Raw genomic sequence first — 10582 nt, 5'->3', positions numbered from 1 at the left:
AAAAAAAAAGTGCATAGTAGGTGCTTCCAGGTTAATATGCAACCACAGGCAGAAGTCTTTATAAACAGGAGTCTCTACTTCAGGATTTTTTAAAGACGAGGAAAGGCCTGAGTATTGTAGATTGGGGTGAGAGAGCTTTTTCCCCAAAAAAATATTTCTCAAGGAGAAAATATGGTTTTGATTTTAACAACATTAAGTAAAGTTTTAGCAAGAAAAAAAAATTTTTTTAAAGAAATTTTATTAGCTTTAGGTGTAAAAATAAAATCATAGACCAGAAATTTTTATCTCCCTTCCTTCCCTAACTCCCCAAATCATTGACTTAATATAAGAAGAATTTCATTTGCCTCAGATGAAAAGAAAGAGGGATTTGGGAATCTGAATCTTTATTGTAGGCTCTTTTACCACTGAACAAGTCACTTAACTTTAAGGATCTCAAGAATCAAGTCTTCAGTCTAACAATTGTTCAGACTGTGGAGGGCCTCATGCCTAGATTATAATGTTTTCATTTAGTTCTGTGCCTCTCATTAATTTTCCCTGTGCTTCTTAGAAGAATGGAGCTGGCAAAATCTAAAAGACAGTCTCAAAAAATAGAGTCCATTGTTGGAGGTTTCCACATTTGGCCTTTTGTGTTAGCAGCACAAGGACTGACCTCTGTGAGATCTCAGGGGGTGTACAAAAGGACACACCTCATGGCAAAGATGGGGGAAACGGGTTGGGGTAGAGGGGTGGAAATGCAGGCACAATTCAAGCTTCCTCAATAGCTCTGTGGGGCAAGGTGGACATACTCCTATTCAAATGGTATTTTGGAAAGAGAACCTACCTGGATTGAAATAAAAAATAATATTTAATAAATCTTGGTCTCCCCATGTGATGGCATTCTTGTACTTCAGGTACAGAAGGTACACCATGTCCTCCCAAGCCAAGCCTATTGGAATCATGCTGTTCTGGAAAAGAGAAAATATCAGAGCTTCTGAAGCAAAGCAAAAACATCTTGTCTACTGAGAAACAATATAGAGGCACTGGTCACCTTCTCCTCCCCCTCCACAAAAGCAAATAGAGGAGGGATCCTGCTAGCCTCAAGGCATAGGACAAAGCAAAATTAGGGCTGTAGATTGTAGAGTTTCAGATATACACATGAATACTAGATGGATAAGGAACTGGTAGTTTGAACTATGATTTCTACTTAGAAAATCATGCCCCAAATCGGATCTCTTTTTATGCTTAATTCTTGCCTCTGAAGGGAAGGAATATAATACGGATAGCAGAATTAAGGCATCTTAAGGAAAAATACACTTTCCTTGTCTTAAAAATAATTATTTCATTTTAAAATAAAAGCAACACATCCACAGACTAAATATTCAAACAGCATACAAAGACCTAAAATAAAAAAGTAAAAATATTCTTACTCTATCGTCCTACAATTTCCATCCCCCCGTTCCCTAGGAGTACCCACAATTAACAATTAATGGTCTCTTAGGTACTTTTCTGGACATTTCTAAGGCATAAAAGGGATTACACTCTATGATATCATGCTTTGTTGTATTTCTTTTTTTTTTCACTTAATAGTTTTAGAGCTCTTATTTATAGATTTACCTAATTCTTTTTAATAGGAGGATAATTTTTTTTTTACTAGTTCTCTACTGATGTTCACTTAGATTCTTTCTAGTTATTTGCTAGGATAAATGATGAGGCCATGAACAGCCTTGTACAAATATTTAGTGTGCTTATGTAAATATACCCCTAGGGTAATTCTAAGAACTTTTCCATGGTTTTTAAAGCCTTGGATACACATAGAGTTTAAACATTATGGAATTCAGAGATGGAACATAATAGTCCTGAATAGTAACTCTGCTGAAGCTTTAAATTCCATAATCACCTGGGCTTTTCCTGAACAAACAAATATTCTATACATCTCCAAATGCTTTTCTCTTCCCTGGCACCTTCCATCTTCACCTACAAGTCACCTACTTCCAAAATCAGCACACTGAAACTCTAGGAATGTCACTATTAAAAAGACAACATACTGGTTTTTAAACAAGGAAATATAAAACACTGCCTTACCTTGAAATGGGCACTTCTTATACGAGTTAAATTCATTAGCATGACTCCTGAATTAACTCCTGCAGAGCCATAGAAAGGGTGCTGAGCAAAGCGGCTATACCAGCCAACCTTGGGAATTTCATGTTCTGGGGCCATGGCTGCAAGCTGGGTGGAATTAAACTGCCTCAGAAGCTTCCAGATGTCATCAACTGGTCTCAGAAAGAGAACATCGGTGTCCACATAGAGAAGTGAGTCCACATCCTTTAAAATCACCTTTGTGTATATTGAGGGAGGGGGAGGAGGGAGAAAACAACACAAAAACAAGTCAGAAACAAAGAAAGTGGCCTGATTTTAACAATGCCACTGATTTCATAAATTAATGTTGAATTCTAGAAAGGGAATAACTCTTAGCTCCCATTTCTCCCTTCTCCTTTCACTTGGAGGGTAAGTGTCAATAAAGGGGTAGAGTTGCAAAGTTAGATAAATCTCAATCTAGATAGGTTCAATTCAGGACCCTGGATAGGTTCAATTCAGGACCCTGGACTATATTTGGTAAGGAATGAACTTTCAAAGGAATGAAAACATCAGCAAATTACTGTGGCTGTCATTTTCAATCTTTCAACAAAGGACATCTGTCTTTCTCTCTTAGTTTTTTTCTTGGAAAAACTAGGTCTGGCATTAGACAACTTGAAGTGGACAATTTTGAAACGAGCTCATGCCAGACTTTGGGGTAAATATTCTGTCTCTGGATCCATTTTTTTCTAGTGCTGATGGCTATGGCTCTGCATCTTTTTGAAATGATATTTTGAGCTAAAATTTGGACTTGGGAATAGGCAAGGCAAATCATTGGCCAGCTTTGTTTGCAGATCAGTGACTGGAAAACTTTTTCTCTAAAGGGCCAGAGAGTAAATATTTTAGGCTCTATTAAAACTACTCAACTCTGCTGTTGTAGCATGAAAGCGGCCATTGACCATGTGTAAACGAATGAGTCTAGCTGTATTCTAATACAACTTTATTTAGGGATGCTAAAATTTAAATTTCATATAATTGTCAGATGTCACAAAATCCTTTTGTTTTGATTGTTTTCAACAATTTGAAATGTAAAAACCATTCTTGGCTCAATGGGCTGTGGTTTGTCAACACTTGTTGTAGGTCATTCAATCAAACCATCTTAAGTAAATGACTTCTTCTGTGCTAACTGCTTAGCTTACCAGAGTTTTGCCCTGGGGTTTGAGGTTACAAAGCCTTAGATAGTAATAGTGTTATTTGCCTTATTTTGCCATTGTTCCCCAAATTTAGGCATAGATTAATCAAGAAAAATTTGAATACTCCTGGATCCCTGACCTACCATCATTCTAACACCACAATACTTGTTATGGATTGAATGTCTGTGTCCTTCCAAAATTCACATGTTAAAGCCCTAACCCCCAAATGTATTTGGAGATGGGGTCTTTGGGAGATAATTAGGGTTAGATGAGGTCATGAGGGTAGAGCCCTCTGATGGGATTGTGTCTTTATAAGAGACACTAGAGCACTGTTGGTGGGACTTCAGGTTGGTGCAGCCACTATGGAAATCAGTATGGAGGTATTTCAAAAAGCTGGAAATGGAACTGCCATATGACCCAGCAATTCCACTCCTAAGTATCTATCCAGAGAAACCCAAGATGCTAATTCAAAAAAATATATGTACCCCTATGTTTATTACAGCGCTATTTACAATAGCCAAGATTTGGAAACAACTGAAATGCCCATGGGTAGATGACTGTGGGTAGATCTACATGGGTAGATTAAGAAACTGTGGTACATTTATTTATACAATGGAGTATTACTCAGCTATAAAGAAGAATGAAATCGTACCATTTGCAACGATATGGATGGACCTAGAGAACATTATGCTAAGTGAAATAAGTCAGTCAGAGAAAGACAAATACCATATGATCTCACTTATATGTGGATTCTAAAAAACTGAATAAATGAGCAAAATAAACAGAAATAGTCTCAGAGATATAGAGAAAACACTCATGGTTGCTAGATGGGAGGGGGGAATGAGGGAGAAAGGGAAGGGATTAGACAGCATAAAATGGTAACTACAATATTGCCACAGGGATATGAAAGACAGTTTGGAGAACATAATAAATAATGTTGTACATATTTTGTAGGGTGTCAGATGGTCACATGTCTTGTTAGGGAGACCACTTCCTGGACAGTGTAGAGGCTTGGCCACTGCACTGTACACCTGAAGCTGATATTGAATAATATCATATGTCAACTATAATTTTATATATATATTATATATATATATATATATATATATAATATATATAGTCATGGGATATGGAGTATAGAGTGGGGAGTGGAGTCAATGGAATTGTAATCGATATGTATGATATCAGGGCAGAGGTTGAGGGAGAGGGGTTGTCACTTTGTGAGGGGTGAAAAGTATAACTGTTGCATTGTTTTGTATACTTAAATCTAAAAATAATTTAAAAAAAGAGTGGGACTGGCCTAGGTTCTCAAAGAAATATGCCTAAGGTCTCAGTGACAGTGGTGTTTGCAGTTGCACTCTAGGTAAACTAAGAAATTTGTTATTATTTGCTTGTTGCAAATAATTTGATGCCAATCTGTATTCATCAAGGAATATTCCTTGATATTTAAAAATGTAGATATAACTATATAAATGATTTTAATTGCTAAGATTATGAAATTAAAACAACCAGAAAACATCAAATTTAGAAGGGATCTTTAAGTAGTATTTTTAAAAAACAATATCTTATATTGAGGCCCTAATTTGTGTGATCTCTCTTGTCAGGAGTATGTCTACATACTCATCTTCAGTCCCTAGAGAAGTAACTATGGTACTCAAGCCATTGTACGTGTTAAGCAGACGAATAAAGACTAAATGGCTTTCTCTGTAAAAAAAAAAAAAAAAGGAAAGGAAAATACAGGTGGCCTTATTGGAGGATGGAAAAAGACAACCACAGTAATTTGCTGCTGTTTTCATTCCTTTGAATGTTCAACCCTCACCAGAGAGCTCTCTCTCTCTCTCTCTCTCTCTCTCTCTCTCTCTCTCTCTCTCTCTCTTTCTCTCTCTCTCTCTCCATTATGAGATGATACAAGAAGGCAGCCTTCTATAAGTCAAGAAAAGGACTCTCACCAGAACCCTACTATACTACCACCCTGATTTCAGACTTCCAGCCTCCAGAACTATGAAAAAAATAAATTTCTTCTGTTTAAGCCACCCCATCTATGATATTTTGTTATGACAAGCTAAGACAATACTCTATTGGGATCCCCAATATTTAAAATTGATGAATAATGTATGACATAATACAGGTATCACAGAAATTTCACTCTTGAATAATTTCAAAGCTTACATGATTAGCCACAGAATTTATCTTTCTCATCTACTAGGAGAATAGATTCTACAAACCAATAAAATAAAATTAAAAATAATCATCATTTACCATTTCATAAAAGATTATTATTATTATTTTTTAAAGATTTTTATTGGGGAATTGGGGGGATGGGAACAGTGCTGGGGAATTGGGGGAAGGGGAACAGACAAGTTGCTGTCCTTTTGTTCTTCAGGCTAGTTGTGGAGGACGTTGCTTCACTGGCCCAAGTTGGCACCATCATTGTGCTCTTCCTGGGTGAGGCAGATCAGTCGCCAGCTTCTGGATGGCTGCTCACTGTGGCTGCTGGCCACTCACGCTGGCTGCTGGTTACATATGGTAGCCCATGGCAACCCACTTCCTTAGGGGCTGCAGCCTACGCTGTCGCCGTTGACTCATGGCAGCCCAGCTCCAGGTTGAGCTGTAGTTCAGCATCTTAGCTGTGGAGGACAGTGTCACTGGCCCTCATACATGGGATCAGAACCAGGGCCCTCTGGCGTCCCAGGCCAGTTCTTAACCATCGCGCCACTCGGCCGGCCCCATAAAAGATTATTTTGACATCCACCATAACACCTTGAAGATCCTAATTTCAGAATTAGGATGAATTCTTTAAATTGAATATACAAACTAAAATAAAGTCCCCATATTATCCTTACTTTTCCCTCTTATTTTGTCATGGAAAAATAAAAACTTTGCCACAGATTAGCATTAGTCTGCTGACTTTTTTTTTTTTTAATCACAACTCCAGAGTACTGTGGAGGAAAGTCAAACTCTCCACAGAAGTACTAGTAAATGCATGTTATAATACAAATTCTGTGTCCCATGTAAATACAGTTGTGATGTCTTGCACACCCAAGACCATCCCAGGGACTTGATATCCTGCCAATCTTATTTTACTGGGAAGAAAAACTAAAGCACAGAGAAGTCTTCTGTTCAAGTTCATGTGTCAAATAATACCAATGATTGCTGGATTTTGGCTAAAAAGGCACTGTCTAAAGTGTGTTTAAGGGAACAAGAGACTGCATGGTGTTCCAATAAAAAGCTAATTTAGAAACACTAAATCAGTAAGAAAGAGAAAACTATTTCAACCCATGTGAAATAGTACAAATTTCTCCTTATGGCAGATTATCTAACAAGGCCTAAATAAAAGCATATAATACTAATGTTTTAATCAACAGAGGGTTATGCAGACATCTACCCCCAAAATGCAAGGTTATTGAGTTAATTTATTTCCTTGGTCTTAAATCATTATTACTGTTAAAGCTATCATTACTTTCTTCAATAAAATAAATGTATTACCACCCCTCATTAAAACAAAAAGAAAACAAGTACAAAAAAAACTTTTAAAAAACTAAACAAAAGCAAAATAAGTCACACAGAAAAAGCTGAGAACCATATGAGTTCACTGATATTTGTTATATAAAACTGAAAGCTACAAAGAAACAATACAAACAAATAAAGAAACAAAAACTCATAGAGACAGACAATAGTTTAGTGGTTACCAGAGGGTAAGGGGGGAGGGGGGTGGTAGATGAGGGTAAAAGGGATCAAATATATGGTGATGGAAGGAGAACTGACTCTGGATGGTGAACACACAATGTGATACATAGATGGTGTATTACAGAATTGTACACTTGAAACCCATGTAACTTTACTAACAATTTTCACCCCAATAATTTTTTTATTAAAGTTTATTTCAATTAAAAAAAACAAACAAACCTGAAGGATAGAGGTATTCTATCATGAAGCTACAGGTAATATCTTTAATCAATAGAGATAAAAACAAACAAGTTGTATCAGAAATTTATAAAATCAGAACAATCTTAAATAGTGTAAAATTTTTATTTGACCAATATCCTATTATATAACATGCAGTTTGCTTTCCTTTTTCACTATTATAAACAACACGATGATGGGTGTCTTTTTGTGACATTTCTAAGCACATAATATGGCATTTCTTTTTTTTTAACTTAGTAAATATTTACATGGTTCAAAATAAAAATATGTTAAATTCCTTGATAAGTTATTCTTCCTTGTCATTCTGTCACCAGGTCCCCTCCTTAGAGGAAGCCAATGTTATTGAATTGCTCTGAGTTGTGCCAGACATATTTTGTGCATATAAGAATAAATAGCTATGCATATACAATTCCCTCTTTTATGCTACAAATGGTAACATGATGTCATCAGCCCACTTGTTTTATTTTTTTAATAAAATAATAAACGTAGAAGGACTTTCCATATCAATACATAAAAATGTTATTGATTATTTTTTATTCCTGTATACCATTCCATTGTGTTGATCTACCAAAATTTATCTATTGTGTTGTCGGAAAAGTCATGATGTATTTTTTCTATGTTTTTTGTTGCAAAAATGTGTCATGACTTTTCTGACAACCCAATAGTCATCTACTATAGAACACTTGGGTTTTTCTCAAGCGTTTTTTATTTCAATGTCACAATGTAAAACCTCCTCATATTAACTCATTTCAAACACACATGAGTATATCTGTAGGATAAATTCATTAATACTTAATTCCTTAGTCAAAGAATATACACATCTGTCAATTTGATATATACTGTCAAACTACCCTCCTTGAAGTGGACCGATTTAGGTTTCCCCTAGCAATGTGAGAGGGTGCCTCTTTCCCCTCATCTTTGCCAACATAGGTATGATCAGACTTTTGGGTGTTGGCCTACAATAAGGTATACCTCGGAGAGTCCTAGTCTACCAACTCATTTTAGTTCATAACTTCCTACCAGTCTTCTCCTGGTAATCTAGCCTGGGATGTGGCCCGGAAGTGATACAAGTCTGGGAGCGGGGTGGGGATGAGAGAGAAGGGGAAGGGATGAGACAACATAAATTGGTAACTACAATATTGCCACAGGGATATGAAAGACAGTTTGGGGAAAATAATCAATAATGTAAATATTTTTAAGGGGGTCAGGTGGACTCATGTCTTGTTAGGGAGATCACTCCATGGATGGTGTAGAGGCCTGACCACAGCACTGTACATCTGAAGCTGCCGTTGAACCACACTGTATATCAACTATAATTATATATATATATATATATATATATATATATATATATATTGTCACGGAATGTGGAGTACAGTGTGGAGAGTGGAGTCAATGGAATTGTAATAGATATGTATGACATGGGGGGCGGTTGAATGGGTGAGGGGGGTAGTCACTTTGTGAGGGGTGAAAAGTATAACTATTGCATTGTTTTGTATGCCTGAAACTAATAAAAAATTATAAATAAATAAATAAAATGGAAATTTTACAACTGAAAATATAATTAAAATAAAAACTCATGAATTGTTAGAGTTATAATAAAAAATTAAGAAATTAAAAAAATAAAAGAGAGGACTTCTGGTAAGATGGCAGAATAGACAGATGCAATGCCAACTGCCTCCCAGGATCACACCTAAATTACAAATAATTTATAAAATATTCAACCTCGGAAGTACCCTGAACACTAGATGAACAGAACCTCTAAACAAAGGACTTAAAGAGGAGGCCACTTCGAGTCTGGTAGGAAGGGTGGAGACGAGAGAGGGTGAACCCCGTAAAGGACACCTCAGTGGTGGGGAGGCTTCTCTGGTTGGGGGAGAGATCCTCTGGCCCCACACGGAGCTCACAAGCCCAGAGTTACTGTGGCAGGAAGAGGGGGTCTATGATACCTGGCAGTAGAAATCAGTGAGAACTCTCTTTGCTCAACTTGGTGAGGCTGAGGGCAGCTGGAGAACCAGTGGAGCCGGCACATGGACTCGCTCGCTGGTAAGCACTCACCCAGTCCCTGGTGGAGGGAGTAGCTGTGTGAGCAGGGTCCAGGAGCCTATGGGGAAGGACTGAACTGAGTGCCTTTGGCACGGGAGCTGGAGGTTTTGGGACCATTGTTCCCCTGGTGTGAATCTTGCACACGAGTAGTGTACAGGATGGCACCATTTTTTCAGGGCTGGGCCCTCCCACAGAGGCTCAGGTCCGGGACTGCATTTGTCTGGTGGAATTGGTGCAGGAGTGCGTGTGTGCATGCAAGTGTGCGCGTGCATGTGGCCTTGGACCCCCACCCTCGCACTGCTTGTGCTATGTAGCCAGGGAAACGTCTGGCAGGCGCACTCCGGCTCCAATGGGCTGTTCATTGAGACACAGGAGTGTGCTAGTCGCCTTGGGTCCCCACCCTCTGCACTGTGCGTGCAGAGTTGCCAGGGTGGTGATTGGCTGTAGAGCTGTTAGGCCTGATTTGCAAGTGGCTGCTTAAGACAAGCTGAGACTGGGTGTTTTCCTGGGAGTGTTGGGCTGTGAGCTGTGCACCTGTGTGATCCAGCCGGGGCTTTCCTGTTAAGTTTGTGTGGGCTGGTTGCTGATGCAGGAGTGCATGCTGCTCTGACTTGGTGGGGGCCACTGACCACATCCTGTGGTGCCTTGGGGGCGTGCCCCGCCCACCTACAGCTGTGTTGCTGGGGGTGGGGTGGGGAGGGCACCCTGAACTTTTGGTGCCTGGCCCCCAACTCCGCAGGCCACAGAAGGTTTTTTGCAGCAGAAGACAGCCCGCAACAACCTGTGAGGATTTTTGGTGGTGAGCATGGTTCCAGAGCACACAGTGGCTAACTGTGGGAAGCTCACTGCAAGCCTGAGAGGGGGACCTCTGGCTCATGACACACTGAGTCCTACCCCGCAACAGCTGGTGCTGAGTCGCCCAGAGTCTCTCTATTTCTGAGCGAGTGGTCTGCAGATTAAAGCGGGCAAAGAGCCCTCTCACCCCCTTTTTTTCCCTTTTTCTGTTTTCTTTTTCTTTTCTGGGTGATCTATCTAATACATTGAAGCAATCACAGACAGCCAGAATGAAGAAACAAAAAAACATGTCCCACATAAAATATCAGAAGAAACCTCTAGAAATGGAACTAAATGAAACAGAGGTATCCAACCTTTCAGAGACAGAGTTTGGAATACTGATGAGAAGAATGTTTAAGGAACTTAGTGAGGACATAAAGAAGGATAGAGAAACAATAAAAAACAACCAACTAGAGCTAAAGAATACAAGAACTGAAATGAAGAACACACTCGAAAGAATCAACAGTAAATTAGATGAAGCAGAGGATCGAATCAGTGATTTAGAAGACAAACTAGCAGAAATCACCAAGTTG

The 10582-nt window shown here is 38.7% G+C and overlaps 1 protein-coding gene across 2 annotated transcripts in view; it reads right to left on the bottom strand.

Annotated features, from left to right (window-relative positions):
• Positions 1 to 10582, bottom strand: part of GXYLT2 (glucoside xylosyltransferase 2) — a 164730-nt gene that overhangs the window by 28907 nt on the left and 125241 nt on the right. For both annotated transcript variants that reach the window (XM_019626544.1, XM_019626545.1), the window contains 2 exons: positions 2062 to 2313; positions 821 to 944 (listed from right to left, as the gene is read on the bottom strand). In XM_019626544.1, coding sequence (XP_019482089.1) covers positions 821 to 944; positions 2062 to 2313 — 376 coding nt within the window. The remainder of the gene's footprint in view (positions 1 to 820; positions 945 to 2061; positions 2314 to 10582) is intronic.

The sequence above is a fragment of the Hipposideros armiger genome, unplaced genomic scaffold, assembly GCF_001890085.2.
Source record: "Hipposideros armiger isolate ML-2016 unplaced genomic scaffold, ASM189008v1 scaffold_683, whole genome shotgun sequence".
Taxonomy (NCBI): Eukaryota; Metazoa; Chordata; class Mammalia; order Chiroptera; family Hipposideridae; genus Hipposideros; species Hipposideros armiger.
Note: the sequence above shows the minus strand (reverse complement) of the source record. Positions and strands in the feature narration are given on the sequence as shown.